Consider the following 23,959-nt stretch of genomic DNA (forward strand, 5'->3'; position numbering starts at 1 on the left):
GAGATCAAACTACAATAATTCTTTGCAAATGTAAATAGATAAAATATAGGACCTTTACTCTTTAGAGACTGTACAGAGGCAGCAATGTTGCAAAATCAATATTGTATTGTTGTAGCCTCATGGAAACCTTCAGTTTGGGTTCATCTACAATTGATTGTCAAATATATCGAAAAAGCAATTTATACCTTAACTACAAAATACTCAATGGTGTTTGTAACAGGGTGACCTGTCACAGTGTGGGTACGTGCTGAGAGAGTAGAGAGAGACAGACAGAAGGTTTGCAGTTCAAAACGCCACTCAGGCGTCCAGGTTTTATTTACAAACACAGGGGTTGCAGTGCAGGTCGCCACTAGGGTACCTGCAGGTATCCTGCACATTCCTTTTCAATTAGGCAGGGAGGGAAGTTTAATCTCCCTGCCCTGCCATATCTAGCACACACTATTTCACAAAAAAAAAAAAAAAAAATTTATTTTTAAACCACCAAAACATATTTATAATATAAACCTCCGCCAAACATATTATTTACAGCGCAGGCCTCAGCCTTGCGACACTGTTAAAGACATTGAGAAAGTTTGGTTCTCAAATGTTATTAGATTTGCTGAAACAATTTCATAAATCAGAGCAGGTATTTATTAACCTACAGTATTTCCGATACAGAAACTGGCAGTAGCACAGTACTGTAAAATAACCCCTCACCTGCATCACATTCCATATTGAATTAATACACTTCATGCATTAACTACATCCTGTATTTACATACGCTAACCCATTATCTAACATTTTACTGTTTAGTGCCTTTAGCAAAATACGGATCACGTAATTTATATATGCATTACAAAAAATGTTCCAAAAGCAAGGTTTTGTCTTGAAGAATTTAATGTACAGCCTTGTCTATATACACGACTACTGTATGCAAATAGTGACAGGATATGTATTACTACTGCTGTGTAAATAACAAGACAATGGAAGCCAAACCATAACCTTTCATTATTAGCAAATACTACCAGAAAATCTAAATATTTTCGGATGGTTAATGGTGGTGTAATAAGGGACGAATTTATTTAATTTTCAGCGTAGCGATAGCTTTTTCGCCAATGAAGTAATGTACGACACATTCGACCAGCAAAGTCCTAGATTTTTTGTGAACTATCAAAGCAATTCAACAATATTTTGTTTTATTTATTAAATAGAATCATAAAATACGTCGTAATGTAATTATGTTCCCAAATATCTGTGAACCGTTTAAAAAGAATGCAGGCAGTTAGAGAGGCATCTCTATTTCTGGGTCCTTCCTTATGCATGGACCCTTCGTGTGACTGAAGACTAGGGAGCCATGTGAGTTTAGTTTGGAAACAGCGGTGAGTACAGCCAGGGCAAGTGGCATCAATCAATTCATTTTTACTTTATTGATGCTAGTTAAAAAAAAAAATAAGGTGGGTGACACTACTAATGTGCAGTAATTATCCGGAATTGCTTTTCTTAATCCGCGTGCAAATCATCGTATTTTTTAATTATTATTTCAGTTGTTTTTGGATTATGTGTTAATTGAAGGGTTTGCATATACGTTTTCATTATATCTCCATCTCCTTATTCAGGGGTGAAAATAAGAGTCCTATTGTATAGCTAGCAGTTACACCCATTCCAGGTTTTGTGTTTGCCACAGTGCATAAGTAACAAGCTCATGTGTGTCTTATTAAACTCATCATAGTAAAATCAGGAGTGGATCAAAGTGCTATGTAATGGGAGTCTTACCAGTATTTCAATCTCTGTTATTGGTCATTTTTAACATATGCAGAATTAGACACGTTATGCAGTCATACATTCATGTGAAATATGTACAGTGTATATAGACCATACTCTTTTATATGTGGTTTACATTTTATATTTTATATTTTAGTTTTATTACAGTGAACTGTTTCTTATGGGAAAATACATGTTTCAAATCATAACAAATTATTGTCTTAGTTGGTATTGTGAGTACTGGCTGTTTAGTGCTGTACAATACTATTTTGTTATTTATTTTTATAAATATTACACAGCTGTGGAGTTATTTTTTTTTTTACTGCCTATTAAAACTCGCTCTACTCTTGTGAATAGTACAAGAAAAATCCCTGTGCCCAATTCGGTACTGAAAATAGATGTACCCAAATAATGATATAATCTTAAAGCCTTTTCATCAGCAAAGTGTTGTGGACGTTGGGTTGTGTACCCTGGTTGTTCCCTTAGAATGGCTTGAGATGTTTACCAGCATTGTCTTTTCCCTGTCCTTTTCCCACAGAACTCCCCTGGCCATTGCAATGTTTAGGAAGAAGGTGGACAATCGGATCCGAGTGCAGATTGAGAATGGAGTGGCGGAGCAGCATCGCACACTGTTTGTGGTGGTGGGAAATCATGGGAGGGACCAGGTGCGCATTTCATCTAAAAAGTCATTTGAATCTGATGCACTTCAGTGTTCACATTCTTAACTCAGTTTCCCTCAGTCCAGAATCCAGAATTGAAACGATAAAAGTTCTTGACAAATCCTGCTTCTTTGAATTCCAGAAAAATACATTATTGATGTTATTGATGGGCTATTTTAATAAGTTTCAACAGTTCTATGATGAGATTGCATTTACTGGCAAATAAATTGTATACATAAACTTAATTAAAAAGTTTTTATTTTTTTTTTATTTTTTTTCCTTTTATTTTAAATTTAGTAGTCGCCAATTGTTTGTTTATCATTTTCTCCCCAATTTGGAATAGGCAATTATTTTTAGGTTCAGCTCACCCATACCACCCGCCGCGCGATGAGCGGCGAAGACGAACACACGCTGTCCTCCAAAGTGTGTGCCGTCAGCTGACTGCTTCTTTTACACAGGTGTCACAAATATGAGAAGACAGGCACATTACAGCAGTTATGCAACCAGCAATGCGTCTCACCATAGAGATCCAGGCAAGGCAACCATGGAGGGAAAAAATGTTTATCTGAACTAGTCCAGAGCAGATTCAGCATGGCCATGATTGCTTAGATGGCTGTTGACTATTTAATGATTTGTCGGCTCTAGTTTATCAGTGATCAATACAAATGCAGTGTTCCCTGCTTGTGTCTCCAGGTGGTGATTCTGCACCACATGCTCTCCAAGGCGACTGTGAAAGCCAGACCCTCTGTCCTGTGGTGCTATAAGAAGGAGCTGGGATTCAGCAGGTAGGGCAACTTCAACAGCGTTTAGGTTAATAGATCCTACATCAGGTTTCCCATCAGATCTATATTGGGAAGCATTTTTTAAAGATGGGGTTGGTTAAAATAATGCTGTTATAATTAAATGTTTATCTGTATGTAACCACTGTACAGACATTTACAGGATAATTATCCTAAAATTGTTGCACCAATTACGGCCTTGTTGTGCAGATGAGTGTACTTTATTCCTTATATAATACTTTAATATTATCTATAACCTGGACAGCAGTTGTGTGGGTTTAAAGTGGGGTTGGGGCACTGTGTACCTTAAGAAGAAAATGTACCACACCAATTGACACCTCTGCAGATTTAACACTGCACGTTCAACCAACAGATCAATTAACACTTAACCAAGTAACATAAAAGAGACTTTTCGTGAATAATTTTCAAAGAGACTCATGACGTGAGGGTTGGTTCACTTTGGCACGTTGGAAAGGTGCATGTATGAATAGTGCTCTGTCTTTAATTGTGCTGGTTCCCCCCTCCCCTCCCCAAGTCACCGCAAGAAGAGAATGAGGCAGCTCCAGAAGAAGATCAAGAGCGGGACTCTGAACATCAACGAGGACGACCCCTTCGAGCTGTTTGTCGCTGCCACCAACATCCGCTACTGCTACTACAATGAGACACACAAGATCCTGGGCAACACCTTCGGCATGTGCGTTTTACAGGTCAGTCACTGGCAGCAAGGTACTGTAACAAAGAGACACTGAAGCTTAAAATTGGTATTTATTAAAAGTCATGCACTGATCATTGGTCTTTTTCTCTTTCGCATAACTGTCCTTGGTTTATTTCTAAAGGACTTTGAGGCCTTGACTCCCAATCTCCTGGCCCGGACTATTGAAACAGTTGAAGGGGGTGGCATCGTGGTGATTCTGCTCAGAACTATGAACTCCCTCAAGAAATTGTACACCATGACAATGGTATGATCTAACTTGTTGGATGCACCATTTTGGGGGGATATGAAGGATAAGTTGTAATAGCTTAACATTAGCCATTATAAATTAGCTAGTGCGATTTTTGAAGATGTTAAACAAACCCCCTGCTTATGAATCAATATTATAAAAAATATACTGCCTTTTGATTGGTTGCTGAAATGTGGTGGATAATTAACTAGTCTTTCACTTCTGAAGGCTTGTGTTCAGATCTGCCTAAGGTAACAAGTAGCAGCAGTTAGTGGTCATTACCAAACCTCTACACATTTCAGTGCAGCTGGCAGTCTCTGTGTGACTGTAGTCAGGGACATAGATGCTTGTGTCTTATAACACAATTCAAAAGCACCATGAAATCAAACATTGCTTTTCAAATCAGTGATAAAACAAACCTGAGAAAGACAGCACTTTTTTCTGTTTACTCAAGGGTTCACCCTGCATGCTGGTTGGCCCCTCTCCACATGGCTGTTTGTTACACTCCCTCTCTTTGTGTCTTTCTCTCCTTTAGGATGTTCATTCTCGCTACAGGACAGAGGCTCACCAGGATGTGGTTGGAAGGTTTAATGAAAGGTGTGGTACCGGGACACTGTGTTCCCACATCATGTTCTCTTTGATCCTGGTGCCTGTTAACTATATTATTTCATCGGTTAGCCTCCTGTAATGGCTTTGGAAATAAAGCAGGCGTTGTTGATAACCTAGTTTGTGTACATTTCTCAAAGGTGTTTGTAGTTGTAGGGACATGAGCTTCATCTCCACTGGAAACGTATGTCCTTGTTCCCACCCCCTCAGGATTTGGTTTATATACAGGTCAAACATATATAGGAATCCCAGTGAGGCTCATGCACTTGTCCAGTATATAGTTTGCCAATTTTTGCTTCTGTGGTTTCATTTACATTGATGTACGTTGTCCATTGCCGGTGCTTGTAAAAGGGTTTTTGTTTTTTTTTTGTTTTTTTATATATAAAAATGTAGTGGTCGGCAATTATTTTTATTGTTTTCTCCCCAATTTAGTAATGTCCAATTATTTTTAGGCTCTGCTACCACCCCTGCACTGACTCGGGAGGGGCAAAGATGAACACACGCTGTCCTCCGAAGCGTGTGCCGTCAGCCTTGTGCTTCTTTACACACTGCAGACTCACCATGCAGCCACCCAGAGCTACAGCGTCGGAGGACAACGCAGCCCTGGGCAGCTTACAGGCAAGCCCGCAAGCGCCCGGCCAGACCACAGGGGTCGCTGGTGCGCGGTGAGCCGAGGACACCCTGGCCAACCTAGCCCTCCCTCCCCCCGGACAGCCCTCGGCCAATTGAGCGCCGCACCCTGGGAACTCCCATCCTCGGTTGGCAAAGGAATAGCCTGGACTCGAACCGGCAAAAAAGTTGTTTTTGAAACCTATTTAGTTTGTTTCTTAATTGTAAAGGGTGCCATTTTTCCTGTCCCTTGTAGGTTTATCCTGTCCCTGGCTTCCTGTAAAAACTGCGTTGCCATTGATGATCAGCTCAACATCCTGCCCATTTCAAGCCACATCGCCAACATCAAGCCAGTCCCTCCTAAATCTCAGGTGGGCGGGGCTGGATCTAGGTCTGGGTCTGGGTCTGGGGTGGGGGTGGGGGCAGAGTTTTAGGCCAAGGCAATGATAATCATCATTGTAAAATACTTTTGTCAATCCATTTGTTAAGTTTCTTTTGGTGTTTTTAAATGTAGTACTATTTATTGCCATAAAGTTACTGATGATGAATTATTATCACCTGCGGCCATATGAATATATCTAGACAACCCATTATATAATTGTGAAGAAACTTCGTAAGGATGTTCCTTAGAATAAGTTGTATCAGAATCCGGAACTATATGCAGGCCTATGTCCATACATATGAATGGATCTATGTCACAATTACATTTTCTAACATGACGGTACATTCGGTTGTCATGGTGGTGTAGTTTATTATTTACAGCCATAACGAGGGATATGTGTGTTACATTTTGTTAAATCTATGTTTAACCTTTAAAACTCATTGACACATCGTCTTGTTAATCCCCCGCCTTGCCGTTCTCTCTCTGCCCAGGAGGACAGCCTGACGCCCAGAGAAGTGGAGCTGAAGGAGCTGAAGGAGTCTCTGCAGGACACCCAGCCTGTGGGAGTGCTGGTGGACAGCTGCAAGACCCTCGATCAGGTAGAGACAATTAGCCAGGCCTGTACTAGCTCTACATTTCAACCAGGCGCTGGGCTAAAGGTGTGTAGGAATGCACCTTGGAGACTATAGCCATGCTGGTGTTTGTTGATTTCTGAGACATCAAAGTCACATCATACCCTGCATCACTGCATCTTTAATAGGTATAATTGAAATACTGACCAGGACCAATCCCTTTACTCCAGAACTTGTATGTATAAAGAGCAATTACTGTGGCTACAGAGGCTGCCTGTGCATTGCAAAAGCATGCAACTTCAAAACACATTTTTAGTTGCTGATTGAAACAAAAAGACCACTAGTCCTAGATTCTAGTTTTAAAGCTGTTCCAGAATATTTCAGCCTCCAGACTCTTCTTTCTGTTTGCTGTCAGGCCAAGGCGGTGTTGAAGTTCATTGAAGCGATTTCTGAGAAGACACTGAGAAGCACTGTCGCACTGACCGCAGCGAGAGGGCGGGGCAAGTCTGCAGCGCTCGGATTGGCTGTCGCTGGAGCAGTGGCTTTTGGGTACTATTTGGTTTTTGTTTCTCTTCTGTACCCCATTCACTAAAATGTAACCAGTTTGATACGCTTTTGTTCTTCAATTGTGCTCCTCGGGTCCATGACGCTTTTTTATGTTTCTGTTCTGATTTTAAGTGGTACGCACTAGTATAAAATGTGTTCATGCCAAGGGTTTCTTTTAAGAATGAGAAGCAACCAGATTTAGAGTTGTGGATGTGAAACTGGTGCCCCTTTCACACTGGCATGCTCTACCTGGGTCAGAACCTACCCGTTTGGGACCCGGGTTGGCTACGCGATTTCACAACCTGGGTGATAGCAAGTGCACAATGCGCGTATCAATGCCCCGGAAGCAGCTTGTTACTGACGCTTCCATCCAAGCTTCTCTGGATTGAACCGTCGGCCCAAATGTTGAATGTCTTCATCCCTGCTGCATTCTGGTTCATGGTGTGTCTCAATCAACAAAAATGTGGCTAAACAAAATAAAGATTCAGGCGTGGCTGTTTGTTATTTCGTCGGCTTACGAACGGCTGTTATGTATTTTGTCTCGCTCGACCAGTGTGAAAGGGGCGGTAGTCTGTGTCTTGCAGTGAACTGTACAGAAGGCAGAGCCAACATGGAGAACACAGATGCAGTTTCATACCCCTTACTTTCCTTATCACATTGCAAGTCACTGACGCCATCTAGTGGCTAAATATTTTAATTCTTATTTGTTATCAGGAGTCATTCGGTAAACATGACTCTTTACATTGGTGCATCGCTCCAGATAAGGTTTTGGGTCTGGGAGTAACTTACCCTCTTATTTTAACACTGAGAGAGTAAAGGCTCTAATAGTAATGGGGTAGGTGTTAAAAAAAGAGCCTTCCATTTTAACTGCAGTGTTACTTTGAACTACTGTACAACCACACATGTGTTCTGCAAGGTTCTTATCGACTCAGCACATATCTTGCTTATCTGGACCGCTGGATTGGCGTAAAAAAACAAATGATGAATATTCTACTTTTTAATTTAAGTATTCACATTTTGTATCTGATTCCTCATGCTCTCCATATGAAAACACAATAACACTTAAATTAATTGATCCTAGGTTTTGTGATTTGTTTATTACCTTACATGTATTCATAGTCACATAAGCTCTGCTGTTATCCGTCTCTAAACACCAGATCAGATTTTCTTCTCTACAAGTCAATGTGGGAGGCACCTTGAATAAGCCACTGTCTGTCTTAAGCCTCACAAAGTATCTTTGACTTGTGAATTGAGGTTTCTCTTGTATAATTTGTCCTCTGTCTGTCTTGCATCAGTGCTTACAAGTAAGTTGTATCAGGGTTGGAATAATAATTGATTATTGTTATATAGATCATTTGTTTAGCCTAGATTTATTTCGAACAATCCTCTGAAGCTCCACTGTATCCGCGCCAATGCCACCAAGGTGTTTTTCTCTCGTTAGTGTAGACATCTGATTTGTCCTTTTAAGAGATGCTGGACAAAGTCACAATTAATGGGGGTTGAGTCATGATTTAAGATCATTGGGATTATCATAATCGTTTTAGCTGGTAATCGATCATTGTCGGTGAACTCTGCTGGTAATGAGCCCCTTTTGAGGTGTAAAGCAGGGCCCTGTTCTCTGACCGCTCCCTCCTCTCTCCTCACAGCTACTCCAACATCTTCGTGACGTCCCCCAGCCCTGACAACCTGCACACCCTCTTTGAGTTCATCTTCAAGGGCTTTGACGCTCTCGAGTACCAGGTACACCTCACACTTCAACAGCAATGGGAACAGATTGATTTTTATACCTCTGCAGTAGTATGTTTTTCTCAACAAACAAAAAATGCATTTGTTTTCAGGAGCACTTGGACTATGAAATTATCCAGTCTTTAAATCCTGAGTTTAACAAGGCTGTGGTCCGTGTCAACATCTTTAAGGAGCACAGACAGACCATTCAGGTGAGTCTTTATATTGTATTAGTGTACACTGAGTAAAGGGCATACCACTTGCATCTTCTGATGACAGTGCAGTTATGCTTTACCTTTACAGCAGAGCAGGAAATAAGACTCCTCTTGCATAGCAGTTTCACCCATTCCAGGATTTACTACAAGCTTTTATTAGCCACAGTGTATAGGTAACAAGCTCCAGTGTGTCTTATTAAACTCCTAAAACCAGGTATGGATCAGACTGCTATGCAACGGGAGTCCTATTTCCATCCCTGAAGCAGTTCAATCAATTGAAGCAATCCATGCAAATACATGTCAATATCTTACAAGAAAGTGGTTCACATAGTAGGCACAGAACTGTGTAAAGGTATTAAACCCAGCTGAGCAGTGTTTACGGTACCTAGAGATTGAACCTGTTATCGCAGCCTGTGAAATTGTAAATGTGTTTATAAAACTGTATTTCTGCATCTGTAAAGTTTCTTTATTTGTAATATTTAGATATACTACAGCGTGTACTGATCTGCAGTCATGTCATTAAGCATCCCTGTGAGTGGAGCTTGTATGAACTTGCAGAATCTTTACAGTTTGTACACATCTGTTTTCTATGTGACATTCTATCTAATAAATGTAATTAAAATATCTGAAAAGTGATAAAGGAAATAAAAAAAAAAAAAACGTAGTATGTGGTACCTGTACCGATTGCTTCAGTTCTACCATATAAATACAGGTTAATGCTGAATACTTTACACAGTGATACCAAAGTCTGACCTGTGACCCTGTTCTGCCTCCCCAGTATATCCACCCAGGGGACGCGGTGAAGCTGGGCCAGGCAGAGCTGCTTGTGATAGACGAGGCAGCTGCCATTCCCTTACCACTGGTCAGGAAGCTGCTGGGGCCCTACCTCGTCTTCATGGCTTCCACCATCAATGGGTAGGTATACCATGCTCTGGAGGGAACCCTTGGGGCTAAGACCAGTGAACCCATTAAAGAAGTCCTGTAATGGTAGTGTTTCTGTTTGTTAATTAAAAAATAAACACAATTCAAAAAGTGTATTTTGCGTATCTGTAACAATATATTCAAACAAGGCAGCCAAGTTGTGTACTAGCTCTTCACCTTTTGGAGGCCTTGTTTCAAATCCAACTTCACAAGCAAAAGGAGCTGTCGGTCTTCACTGTCAGGCCCAGGACTGGTGGTAAGCAGTGAAGGTGTGGCTGTAATATTGTTCTAACAGCACCTTTTTAGTGTTATCTCGGATAGTACAAAATTACAGTTTATAAATTGCTGATTTTTCCTATTACAGTCTACTGTTTAACCATCAAAAACTATAGATATTAACTGCCTTAGTGAGGGAAAATAAATATTATTGATCAGTAAATATGTCATAATTCCACTTTTGAAAACGTCAGTGACATTGACCTTTGAGTCAGGTGTATTAATTAAATGATCATATAAAATGTACAGTCAGCACTCAGTTATCCGTTACCCAGATACACGCCCGTCGCGTTTTACCGCCCTTGTATTAAGAATAAAATCAATCCCCACTATATACAGCATATGTAACAAATTAATACACTTGCCGGTCACACGAGATTTCCGACTCGGTCACCAGTTTTCTGATACAAAGCCCATCTCTTCAAGGTTACAATTTGTCTGAATATCCGTCACAGCCCGCTTTTAAAAAAACAAAAACAAAACAAAAATCAAAACCTCTAATGCCAGAGACAAGCTACGATAATGTAACAGTTAATCATTAAACAGTTTTAGATACTGTGATGTACTTTTTTTTTTTTTTTATCTGTGATCTTTAGTTGCTTTTGTGCATTGTCATTTGCAAGTGAACTGACCATTAGGGCCTTATCAAGCACTATATTCTGCAATTTTGAATACTGACGTTGGATACTGTTATAATCTTTTGGTTTTGCTAAATTACATTGCCTTTTATGTTTTACGCAGTTCTGTGCATGGATAACATTTAAATGTTATTTTGCTGTTAGGTCTTTAATGGGAAATTTTACATACCGCTACAATACATACCAGATTTAAAAGTATGTACTGTATTACAGTTAACATGTCGTCTCTTTTGGCAAGTGATATTTTCAGGATCATATCGTTCTGAATTAAAATACTACTTCTGTTAAAAGTATAGTATTGTACCAACAAAACCAACACAGTACATCTAAATGGAAGTCTACTTATTTTAAAATGTTAAACCTATTGCTCTTTTGGTTAATGTCGGTACAGTTTCCATGGTTAATGTGTCTCTCTTTCTCTCTGTAGCTATGAGGGCACCGGACGCTCTCTCTCCCTCAAACTGATTCAGCAGCTGAGACAGCAGAGTGCTGAGAGCCAGCTCAGCCTGACCGCCGAGAACAAAACCACCTCCACAGCCCGCCTCACATCAGGTAGGTAGAGCCACACGCAGCAACCTCACATCGGGTAGGTAGAGCCACACGCAGCAACCTCACATCGGGTAGGTAGAGCCACACACAGCAACCCGACATCGGGTAGGTAGAGCCACACACAGCAACCTCACATTGGGTAGGTAGAGCCACACACAGCAACCTCACATCGGGTAGGTAGAGCCACACACAGCAACCTGACATCGGGTAGGTAGAGCCACACACAGCTCGCCTCACATCGGGTAGGTAGAGCCACACACAGCAACCTCACATCGGGTAGGTAGAGCCACACACAGCAGCCTCACATCGGGTAGGTAGAGCCACACACAATGGCTGTGCACATCTGGAAAGAGTATACTGGAGGTGTGGGTCAGCATGGTTAGCTGGCTCGGGATAACCATGCTGCAGAGTTGGATTGGACTCTGTAGTTTGTTTTAAATACAATATCTACTCTACTTAGTTTTTCTGGTTGCTTTTTAATGAGATGACTTATTTTTTAGACATTTTTAAAGCAGTTTGTAAACTCTATTGTCTACAAGAATTTTCCCTGCCAAGTCTTTTGAAAAAAACATTATAAATCATAGAGTTGATAGAAAACATGATACTATTATACATACATTGATCGAAGGGGGTATTAAAACTAATGACCCCTTTTCAAAGCATTATACAAACAACCAAAAAAAAAAAAAGTTCAAGTTCAAATACAATATTGCCCCTTACACATTTGTTTAATTGCTGCATAGATCACTATCTGACACCTTCATGATCTAGTCTGCTTGGAATCCTATGTGCTGGATTGCATCTCTGCCGTGCTGGCTCTGTATTGATGAGGTGCTCTCTGTCCACAGCGCGCTCTCTTCACGAGGTGACTCTGCACGAATCGATCCGCTACGCCCCCGGTGACGCAGTGGAGAAGTGGCTTAACAACCTGCTCTGCCTGGACTGCCTCAACATCCCCCGCATCATCTCCGGCTGCCCCCTGCCTCAGAGCTGCGAGCTGTATCCTTCACTGCTGCTTTCAGCAATACTGCTTCATTACATAGCAGGGCTGTCAGTTAAGCCTCCAAATAGCAATTGATTAATTGAGCACACAAAATCGAATCGTTCAAATAAATATCAATAATTGTACTGCCCACATAATTTTTCGCTCCATTCTTCTCCCCCCCCCCCAATGTGATTATTTTAATATCGTTGCAGTTCAGTAAAAGCTTGTGCACAACAATTGAATGCGTGGGGTAATTACACCTTGGTAGCGTCAGGAGAAAGAAAAAACACAACATTCGCAACAAGCCTAAAGCAAGTTTAACATACTACAAGGGTGTTACTAAAATATGTATATTATTTGGAATGTAATCTATATAAACTAGACACGAGTTTATGAAAAATGTCTTTTTTTTTTTTTTTTTAATTCAGTGACTGCTGCAGCATCACGCATTGCATCTTGTTAATACTATACCACCTAACCTTCACTATCTGTGAAACACACAATGCGGAAATCCCTGCCAATAATAATAATAATAATAATAATACAAATTAATTGATTTACTTACCAAAACATGTAGGTCAAGCTGATTGTTACTCCAAAATTGCGTTTAACATCACTGATCATTAGTTTTTTTGTAACGTCATTGAATAATGTTAAATATTCATTATATAAGTTCATTTTGAAACTCCAAAGAAGCGCAAACTATATACAGTCAGTTTTCTTCAATGTGCACAATTTATTTACAGTCTGTTTGCCAGGAATACAAGCCTGTCCTCCTGCTCTGGATTTGAGGCGGTGGGCTTTTTTATTTGTTTACATCGAATACACAGAGGGGCGTACTTACAAAGCATTTTCAAAACTGATTCGCTGGTAGGATGGAACCAGCAAATTAGATGCTGGTTAACAGCAGAAATACTGTAAATAGCAAGGCAGGGCGTTCGGTGCATTTTCGTTGATAAACTTAAATAATGTTATTAACTATGCATGTTACAAAAATGTAATTATTGAATCTATTATCCAGTATTTATATCGATTTATATAATGAGGAATGGAATTGATCGAAAAATCGATTTTAATCGTAACTGTATCCAGCTGTATCCTTCACACGCACTGCTGCTTTCAACAGTACTGTCTGCATCGTTACATAGGCCTCCTTAAAGATTAGCCCAGTGTTCAATGTTTTGACTAAGCATTTAACTATTGTCAAATGTACAGGTAAAATGTAGGTTTTGGCCTTAGTGTTTTACATAGTAGTAAGTATACAGTGTAAGCCAATTTATTTCATATCCATTATTTCTTCACTGTCTTTTTCCATATGCAATTAAATGCTTTGCACATAGTGTTATACACAAATACATATGGCAGTCGTTAATAAAAAGTGATGGAGTGCCTTTTCTGATTTGGTTACAAACACTCTCAGTATAACCTTAAAAGTTTTTAAACATTAAGGAAATTAAATGGAAACTAACAACCCTATAATAAAACTTGTCTTCCAATGGTCATCAAATCGAGCCATAATAATACATCGTACATCGTACTGTTTTTCTGGTGTACATCCTACTGTTGCTTCCTTAGCGCCCTCTTGTGTAGATACTATGTAAACAGGGACACACTGTTCTGTTACCACAGAGCCTCGGAGGCCTTCCTGCAGAAGCTGATGGCTCTCTATGTGGCTTCTCATTACAAGGTAAGAGCTGGGATTTCTTATCCACTGCAATTTTTCAGGACAACTGGAGGGGTTGGCAGATTTTCCATTAGGGATGTATGGTAGTGGATAGTATATCTAAAGTTTTACACTTGTGGACTCTGAAGAAACTGGTCAGATACTGGGTTGCCATTCAAGAAGTATACGTGACATTCACTGCACTGAACTCACCTTGGTTTTTCTTCCTCCAGAACTCTCCCAACGACCTCCAGATGCTGTCCGATGCCCCCGCCCACCACCTCTTCTGTCTGCTCCCTCCCGTCCCCACGACCCAAAACTCCCTGCCCGAGGTGCTGGCTGTAATACAGGTAGGACACTTTTTTCTACCTTGACAGTTTTTGTTGTAACCCACAAGAACGAAGGTTACCAAAGAGTATCAGAATGTTTTCCAATAATCACCCAAAGCAAAGTGGGCATCTTGTCCTCCATATATTGGGTATTATAACCCCCTCTTTTATTCACCTGTCATTAATTTAAGGTCATTTTTGTGAAGTCCAGGTAACTTAAATAGCTGCTACAGTAGTTGTACAGTTTGTCCTTGATTGCAGAATGGTATGTTGTGTAATTATGAGTTCCTCTGTGTATTGGCCCTCTAGGTGTGTTTGGAGGGAGAGATTTCTCGGCAGTCCATCCTTAACAGCCTATCGCGAGGGAAGAAAGCTTCTGGGGACCTCATCCCCTGGACTGTCTCTGAACAGGTAAGTGTGGCTCAACACTGCACTGCTCTACCACACATCCAAGACAGCTCTGCAGTCTGCTGTTAAACTAACAATTAATCGTGATTGCCCAGAACTTAAGATTCAGACTTAAGATTCAGGCATTCATATGTATGCCTTTTGATGTCTTAATTCAATACAAAAAAAATGCCACTGCCTTTCGGTTCTGATTTGTAAGTTTATTTTTCCAACAATGCTCTTTCCCAGCTAAATTGGGTGCGAAGTAAAGTAGATACATTCAGTTAATACCTTCGTGCCTTGGTGTAATTTTCTGCAAGGCGTCTGCCAAAACACTTGTGTTCAAGTTTAAGGTGATGAAGTTCAAGATGATGTATTGAAAATTGTACAAGGGGTACCTGACAATTACGACTTTGAACAATTATATATAACTTTCTATCTGTAGAAAACATGTACAGAAGTTAAATGTATAAATGCTTGACGTTCAAGCATTATTCCCAAATGACTTGTATTTTAAGAGTGTGTGTCTCTCCAGTTCCAGGATCCTGAGTTTGGCAGCTTGTCTGGAGGGAGGGTCATTCGCATAGCAGTGCATCCAGACTACCAGGGGGTAAGACTCCGCCTCTTCTAGATCTTGTAATGAAAATAATATTAGAATGGGTGTTTCATAGTTACTGTTAAAACGCGTTCTAGGATTACAGAACTTTCACATCCAAATGCTTGGGTTCGAAGCCAAGCCCCTTTTTACAAACGCATTCTCATCCTTTTTTGCTGTAATGCTCTATTTCGATCTCCATCCCTCTGTTTCAGATGGGTTATGGGAGCCGAGCCCTGCAGCTGGTCCAGATGTACTTTGAGGGTCAGTTCCCCTGCCTGGAGGAGAATGCCTTGAAGACAGTCAGTGAATTCACTCGCGTCAACAGTGAGGTAAGCACAGTGCAGTCGGCCCAGCTGAAGCTCCAGGGTTTAATCCACTTTAGAGACTGCAAAAAGACCATTTTGATCCCTTTTATTGGGCCATAATATACAACTAGCCTGTTGTGTCTCTGGTCCTGCGCAGGCTGTGAGTCTGCTAGAGGAGGTGGTATCGCCCCGGAAGGATCTGCCCCCTCTGCTCTTGAAGCTGAGCGAGCGTCCAGCGGAGAGACTCGACTACCTTGGGGTCTCCTACGGGCTCACCCCCCCGCTGCTCAAGTAAGTGACCGGAGAACGAAAGCCTGGAATCCCTCCAGCACTGACACCCCGACGTTGATCCTCAAAGCTGAGCCTGTGACGGCTGAGGATGTAATCTGCAGTACTTGGGCGCAAAAGGCATTACAATCTGCTACTCTCTGCTCTCAATCTCCGCTTTCGTGCCATTTTATAAATCTGTATTTTTATGTTGTTTTTATTTAATATTTTGGAATATTGTATTTGTTTTAAATGTCAAGAAAGCATGCCCGCTACACAAGAAACTCATAGGACCACAGTTAAAAACAGTGCTGTAGTAAATAAAAAAAGACATAAATAAATGAAAATGTTTCCTGTTCTTTTGCTGCAGATTTTGGAAGCGTGCAGGTTTTGTTCCAGTGTATCTAAGGCAGACCCAGGTGAGTTGACTGTCTGCTTTCTGTACTGCATTGTCACGTATTTTGGATTTTCATGAAGGAGGAGATTTGTTAACAAATTCACTGTAAAGCTTGTTTTAAAAGATTGTATTTTTTAGAAGGACTGCTGAGGTTTAATAAACCACAAGGTCATGAAAGATTTGTATTAAAATAACATTAATAAATGTTTAGTCAGTGCTGGTATTATTATAAAATAATGTGTCCTCTGTTCCATTTAAGAAGTTTAAAATCTGTGTATTGGGTTAGGGGCAGAAAAGGAGTGCCAAAATATTAGGATACTTGACAGACATGTATGCAAACCTACTTTCTGAAATAGCAAGAAGCCTCACCTTACACAATTGTTTTAAAGTATTTTTTTTTTTTTTTAAATTAAATATTATCAATATTTAAATGAAACGTTTTATCAACAAGGGGGGGTAGGTACAGTATCAGGATTGTTACATAATTCACAATTGTTTTCTATTTATGCCAATAGTTTAATATTTGTCTTACAATAAGAACCTGTGGTATAGGGGGGCTCCCGAGTGGCGCATCCAGTAAAGGCGCTCCGCGCGGAGTGCAGGATGTGCCCTATAGCCTGGAGATCGCAGGTTCGAATCCAGGCTATGTCACAGCTGACCGTGACCGGGAGTTCCTAGGGGGCGGCGCACAATTGGCTGAGCGCTGCCCGGGTAGGGAGGGCTTAGGTCGGCAGGGGAATCCACGGCTCACCGCGCATCAGCGACCCCTGTGGCCGATAGGGCGCCTGTGGCTCTGCAGCGGAGCTGCCAGATCTGTGTTGTCCTCAGGCACTATAGGTCTGGTGGCATTGCTGTGGATCTGCAGTGCGAAAAATGACGGCTTGGCAGGAGCACGTTTCGGAGGACGCGTGTTCCAGCCTCCGTTTCCCGAGTCGGCGCGTGGGTTGTGAGCGGTGAGCCGGGGATACAGATAATAATTGGGCATGCTAAATTGGGGTGAAAATCGGGGTAAAATAATTGGCGACGACTAAATTAAAAAAAAAAAAAAAAAAGAACCTGTGGTATACATTTCACAGACCCTGACTGCACTTCCCAATGTTATGTTTGAAAAGGCAGTTCTAATAGTCAAGGCGTCCCTCCAGCTGCAGCTCCATGGCTTTTGGCCCCCGTTGATGATTCTGCGCACTGTGTGGGGCTGTTGTTGTATGTGATCCAGCTCTGCTCTGTCCCCTCACAGAATGACCTGACTGGGGAGAACACCTGCATCATGCTGAAGGAGCTGAACTCAGAAGAGGCATCTCAGCAGAGCAACTGGCTCCCTGCCTTCTGGAAAGGTAGGGTGTGAGCATCAAAGAAGAGAGGGATTTAGTGTCCAGGGGCCTAGGCTGAGGAGGCTCCTCAGCAACATTGGTGGTGCTTGTCTGTTTAACAGTTCACTGTCACAGTGATTTAAGGTGCAAGAAAAAGTAACAGAAATGTAAGGCAAACATTTCAACATGATTTGTCAATGTTATAACAAGATCCTTTGACATTGACACATTTTACAGCTTGTTTCTTTTTTTTGTTACTCGATATTATAAACATAGGAGCGCATAGGAGATTTTTTTGTCTTTATGGTTTTTTTTTTTTTTTTTTTAATAAACCAACATGTTCTCTGTTGACCAAGGAGATAAATAATAATAATGATGACCAATTATCAATGTTGCACAGCAAGTTTTATGAGAATTATGAATTCAGCTTTTAGAGCCCAACCTTGCACTGTTTGTAACCTGTGATCAGCCCCTTTTCTGATTGTGGGTTCCATTCCAGTGCTACATTAACTCATCTAGAACAAGTGGCTAGCTGCTGGTGCAGGCTGTCTGTTCTGTACTTTGATACATAAGAGTCCCATTGGCATGGCTACTATTGATGTACCTATCACAGTGTTTAAAGGCTTTCTCTGCCTGCTTCCTCTCTCTCTCTCTCTCTCTCTCTCTCTCTCTCTCTCTCTCTCTCTCTCTCTCTCTCTCAGATTTTCGCAAGCGGTTCCTGACACTGCTGTCCTACCAGTTCAGCAGCTTCCCCCCTGCGCTGGCACTCAACATCCTGCAGAACAAGAATGCGAGGCAGGACCCAGATCCTCGTGAGTAACCCTCCAGTCTGGAAGACACTCAACACCAGATACTCAGATTCCCCAAGTAACTCCCTTAACATGTTTCAAGACAGCAGGTATTAATAAAACAAAGAAACGTGTTATCTGCAACTGTTCGTCTTACCTTTGTTTCATCATTTTGATTAACTTTTGATTCTTACTAAGCCCCAACTCTTCTAAGGAGTTTCCAATAATTGTGAAAATTATTTGTCCTTATAAGTGTTGAACACTCGTTACTGAAACTGCTGAATCGTTACTTGGAAAATCTGAAAAAATCTGCACCCCCTTACCAAACACAACCGCTTCAAAAAGGGCTGATGGTTAAAGGTGTTGTGGCCTAAAGTTTTAAATTAATTTCCCAAGTATGATTTGCTTCTCTCACTCAGTTCTGAGCCGTGCTCAGCTTGATGCTGACTTCACTGCCTACGACCTGAAGCGATTGGATATGTATTCCAGGAACATGGTGGACTACCATCTCATCATGGACATGATCCCCAACATTGCCAAAATGTTCTTCCTGAAACAGCTCGGAGATATCTCGCTCTCCGCAGCGCAATCGGTACGTAGTGCATCTTCATCGGAATACTGGGCAGATGTAGTTCTAATTCTAGAATAGCAGAAAACAGACTCTTCACTGTGGGGGTGCGGCAATACAATATGCTGCTTTTTTATTTTTTTATTGGAGTGTTTTTTTAAGTAGGGACCAGTTCTAAAGACAACGTAATGGAAATGTACTATTGTGAAAAAAGATTGCTTGATTTTCTTGGTCACAGAGTATGCTTTTAATTTTCAAGAAAGCCAGTTAAATGATTCAAAACTAATAGACATTTTCTGAAGGTGTGTGGTTTGTGATGTAGGTTGGTTAGTGAGCTCTGTGATTCTCGTGGTTGGGGGTGGGTATGGTTTTAATTGAATGCTGTTTTTTGTATGCTCTGTGATTCCCTTGTTTCCAGGCTCTCCTGTTGGGCATCGGTCTGCAGCACAAGACTGTGGACCAGCTGGAGAGGGAGATTGAGCTTCCGAGCAGCCAGTTAATGGGGCTCTTCAACCGCCTCATCCGCAAAGTGGTCCAGGTAAACGCCACTATCTTTCTCTCTAACCATCCAGCACGTGGCTGTCTACCTGATGACATCCTCGCCTGACTTCCATCTACCGTGCACACCAACTGTCTGTTCTGCTGTGCAGACTAGGCCTGTCTACAGATCAAGCTGCAGGGTGGCCCAGATGATGAGACACTTTTCCATTTCCTTATGATCGAGTAGGATATTTAGCAATACATCCCCATTGCTCAATTGTAAATGAACTGAAGTGTATTTATTGCATACTTTTAATGTACGTTTTCTATAATGCAGTTTTTTGTTTTTTTACTAACCAGATCTGTTAGCTAATGTGTATACTTGCCTCTATTTGCTTGTTTGTTGCTGGCTGTTTTTCTTGTTGATTTTCTCTTAATCTAACCATGACTTCCTGTTTTGGATTCCTTTTCTTGGCAGGTGTTCACCAGCATTCAAGAGAAAGCTGTGGAGGAGCAGATGGTGGCTTCCAAAGAGATAGTGATGGAACCCACGATAAAAACACTCACCGAGGATCTGGTATGGCTTGAATTGTTAAGCACTTAGGGAATGTGTGAGGCTGGGTGTTAGTGTAATAGAAAGGGCTCACCCCACCCTCCCAAATATGTAATATAATACTATAATATGTAATATGACACTAGTTCCCTGGTCTAAATACTGTAAATTTAGTCCGAAAAGTCTACGGTAGACCCAAAACCTGAATAAGCTGGAAATGCATTACACAATAGCTATCTACCTGAGTAAGTAGTAGTTTATCCATACATGTTCTCATAAATCTGAAGAAACAGCCTAGTCCAATAGACAAATCCTTCCGCTTCCTGTTGTCACTGAACATTGAAGCTGGAGATGGCTCTGTGACCCCTCTGTGACCCCTCTAACAGGATGAAGCTGCCCAGGAGTTCCAGGAGAAGCACAAGAAGGAGATGGAGAAGATCAAAGAGATGGACCTCACACAGTAAGCACCTGACACTACGACAGGAGTGGGCAGTCCTCACGTTCTCTAGTCACTCAGCTTTATTGTCTGTCCTCTAAAATCTGTATTATGAAAGCTGTTCCTTGACCTTCATTGCATAGATGTGTACTATAGGAACAAGATGATTTATTAGCTTTATTAACCCACCCTACCATAGGTATATTTTGCTACAAACTGTTGCCTTTATTCTTAGCTTTTAGTATACTGCTGAAAAATCTTAACAGATAAACTCCTCCCCAACAGGTACATGATTCGTGGAGACGATGAGGAATGGAATGCTGTTTTGAACAAGGCAGGGCAGAACGCAGCCTTGGTCACCCTAAAAAGGTGAGACCTTGTGATGGAATACGCGTTACCAAGGAGACTCAGAGACCAGAAACGCTGCAGTTTATGAGCTTTTATTTACAAATCACAAACACACACAAACCAACAAAACCCTGCTGCACAGCACCTTCACCATTACTACCTCGCTAGCACTCATGATCACCCTATTTATACACCTGTGGCTAGAGCCTTAATTAATCATTTAATCACTTATTCAATTCACGGCTCCAGCCACATCCCCACAACCCTCTCCCTGCCACCCAATACTCCACACACACACACCACACCATGCCACACTGTCACAGACCTCCATCAGCCGATGGACTATTTTCATTAGTGACAGGGCATCGCCAAATCAGCAGTAACTTAATGTATTGTACACCATTCAAATTTGAATTATGTACACAAAGTTAAGGGAAGTTTTCAAAAGGATGTTAAGTGGTATTACTGATGTTTTTCTTGCATCCACTGGAGGCAGTGTTGCAGGGGGCTAGGATAATGGTTAAACTCTGCTGTACCAGATGTACTTAGAAATTAGAGGCGTTACTGGGAGCTGTATTGAGGCCAAAGGGGTGCTTTGGAAGTTTTAAAAAGTCACCAGGACGTGATGACTAAAGCAGAAAATGATACAAAGGTGAATCTGTACAAAAATGATGTGTTAACTCTTAACATTTCACACCCATACCAAGTTGTTCTTAAGTTGTGCTCATTAAAGTCCAATACTATAGTGGAACGTCGCATATCCGACTGTCACATAACCGCATTGCTAAATAAAGAAATCCGACTTTTTCACATATCCGCCTATACCCCACAGGGGGTTGGATATGTGACTTTGTACTGTACTTCATCATCAGACCATATGATTTATGTATTTGTTTTTTTTAATTGATCCCAATAAGTGATCATTATCCCAATAAGCAATCATTATCCCAATAACCTTAGTTTTAACAGCAACTCTCCACTTTTCCTTTTTTAAAGCAATAAGAAGAGAAAGCTGCTGGACGCTCCCGAGAAGGAGGAGCCTCGGCAGAATAAGAAACTGAAGAACAAGAACAAAGAGAAGAACAAGACTAAGAGAGGCAAATTCAACAAGTGAGCCGCTGCAGGGACTTCAGAGCTGGCATTTAGGAGTTACACGTTCTTTTATTTTAAATACATCTTGATATTGATTTAAAACCAACCCAGTATCACCAGAGCTGTGCTTCGGTTTGAAAAATGACTCGTTTACTGGCTGGGGGAACGTTAGACTCCCGTCGACCCTCTCTCCCTCTCCTGTAACATCTGGGGTCTCCAGGTGGGAAACTGCATATCTGAACGGGAACCAACAGGTCTTCAAAGCTCAAGATTAATGAAGAGTTGTAGACTTGAAATGAAGCTGGAATGTAAAAAATGGCCTTATAATAGCTGTATGCTATGTAACGAAATAAGAATGGTTGTTAGAGTGGGTGTCAGTGTTTTTTATAATTTTAATAGTTGTTTTCACATACATAAAATGACATTTCCGTAAAAAGCAAACAAACATGTAAAATTAGATTTGCAGACAGAATAAAAGCCCTTTTTGTAATTGATTTTTTTCTTCTATACAACTTTCATGTATCTCTTGCATTTTGTAACACATTTGATAGGTTTCCTCTTAAAAATGCTCATACAAAATTTAATCAAAGTTGGGATAATAAAATATATCTAAGGCAGGGTTTGGCCCTGCTGGTTTTAGCTGTCTCCATTGTTTGTCCCATGTGTGTACAGAGCTTCGCTGGTGTCATGGTGTCCAGAAAATCATTAAGCCTGATCTTTACAAGCGGTCAGTTTCATCCTGCAGAACCAATCAAAGAATATTCACAAAGCAGTATTAACCTGTGTGGTTTGGTCTAGCCCAGGTCCGTTTGCTACTAGCCAGTTTCCAAAATTTGCATTGAGGATTAGAAGGAATATTAATACACAATCATTCTGAGAATCTGTGGGATGTGTTAAAAAAAGGTTTCTTCTAGTAATTTAACAAATTAAGAATAATATATATCCCCTTCCGTCACTGCTTGTATAACTGCACCATATTTAGTTGTCTATATATGCTCTACTTTATAAATAAGGCCTATGTTTTTATGAATTACATTTTTCGATGTCTATTTTTAGCTATTTGAGTTTTATGTAGATACCCCAAAAACTTTTTTTTTTTCTTTCGCTTTTTATATGCTGTATAATATTACTGTCTTAGGTTACTTTCCAAAAATCTTGGGCTGTTTTTCATTCACAATATGTATAGTAACTCGACAATACATTTTTAGTTGCACACTTAAGTTGTACCTTCTTCCTTTGCTGTCTTACACAACAAAATCCTTATGGGTACGGGCACATTCTTTTTTTTTTTTTTTTTTACATTTCGCCACAATTTACAATTCTGTTTTAAACCGTTACTATTTAACTGTAATATAGCTGTAAAATCCTGCGAACAATCCTACCTTTCTAATTGTAATGTCATTTTAAATCATCCCAGTCAACGCCTCCCAGCACGAGTGGCTGCATTCCATGAAGACTCAATGCTCAACAAGGGATCTGTAAGCCTGTCACCCCCATGGGTGCCTCCAATAACCCTCGTAGCTGTCCTGGGATTCCCCAGCTCTCCTCTCGCTCCTCTGCTTGGATGGGGGGCAGCCCGCCACAATGCCAGGATTCTGTCGGTGGAATACCACAGATTCTATAGGAATGATGGGATATGCAGCTCCGTCCAGAACCCAGACAGCTGCCTCACCATCAAAGATCAGTCTGAAAGAGGTGACAACTGTAAAGTGTTGAAGAGGCCTGCCTGGGCTGGGTCAGTCAAATTGCAGCTCCCAAAGTGGAGACCCAATTGAAAAACCTAGAAAACATGCCCCCACGCAGCTGTGCAGAAGCTTTCTGGCAGCCTGGCCATTCGACTATTGAAGATTAGTGTTGTTTCATTCTCACATTCTTGCCACTTGAATTACCACTGTCTGTGCGTTGGTGTCATTTTTAGAGAGCTAGACTTTTCTAAACAGTGCTTGTGGTCTTTGTTTTTTCTCATTGGTGTCCCTGGCAACTGTGGAGTGGGTGTTCTCTCCCTGACAACACTTAGAATGTGTAACCCGCTGACCCACTGCCTTCCCTCCCCTGCAGTTCTACAGAAGTTTGTATTTTTGTGTTGTATAACAAAATAAATGTTAAATCAATGCTGAACTTGAAAGTTCATTATTTAAAAGAAAATGACTGGTACTTGAGTTGCATTATTCCTTAAAAATTGTAAACATTTGTAATATTAAACATACAAGCTTAGTATAATATAAAGTCACTGATGTGTAAAATCATTACCGCAAACACCCCAATAGCCATGTCTTGCTTTTGTGATGTCACTGT

The 23,959-nt window shown here is 40.9% G+C and overlaps 1 protein-coding gene and 1 non-coding gene across 3 annotated transcripts; both read left to right on the forward strand.

The window, feature by feature from the left end:
- The first annotated feature begins 1,289 nt into the window (after window positions 1-1,289).
- Window positions 1,290-22,309, forward strand: LOC117432121 (RNA cytidine acetyltransferase-like). 2 transcript variants are annotated; one of them, XM_059002258.1, is made up of 29 exons: window positions 1,290-1,358; window positions 2,279-2,405; window positions 3,093-3,184; window positions 3,714-3,885; window positions 4,015-4,137; window positions 4,655-4,716; window positions 5,591-5,705; window positions 6,208-6,315; window positions 6,704-6,837; window positions 8,481-8,574; window positions 8,673-8,771; window positions 9,553-9,689; window positions 11,037-11,161; window positions 12,007-12,157; window positions 13,734-13,830; window positions 14,040-14,156; window positions 14,445-14,546; window positions 15,058-15,132; window positions 15,333-15,449; window positions 15,583-15,716; window positions 16,063-16,111; window positions 17,327-17,423; window positions 18,101-18,211; window positions 18,607-18,779; window positions 19,174-19,293; window positions 19,714-19,812; window positions 20,175-20,248; window positions 20,510-20,593; window positions 21,569-22,309. In XM_059002258.1, exons 2-29 carry the CDS (start codon window positions 2,298-2,300, stop codon window positions 21,684-21,686), a joined length of 3,087 nt encoding a protein of 1,028 aa, XP_058858241.1. In that variant the 5' UTR covers window positions 1,290-1,358; window positions 2,279-2,297; the 3' UTR covers window positions 21,687-22,309. The 2 variants fall into 2 exon arrangements, with proteins under 2 accessions (XP_058858241.1, XP_058858240.1); XM_059002257.1 differs by having other exon boundaries at window positions 1,297-1,433.
- Window positions 17,843-17,971, forward strand: LOC117432477 (small nucleolar RNA SNORA54). Its single transcript, XR_004548792.2, has one exon. It is a non-coding gene; the product is annotated as a small nucleolar RNA SNORA54 (small nucleolar RNA).
- Window positions 22,310-23,959: the final 1,650 nt, after the last annotated feature.

The sequence above is a fragment of the Acipenser ruthenus genome, chromosome 27, assembly GCF_902713425.1.
Source record: "Acipenser ruthenus chromosome 27, fAciRut3.2 maternal haplotype, whole genome shotgun sequence".
Taxonomy (NCBI): domain Eukaryota; kingdom Metazoa; phylum Chordata; class Actinopteri; order Acipenseriformes; family Acipenseridae; genus Acipenser; species Acipenser ruthenus.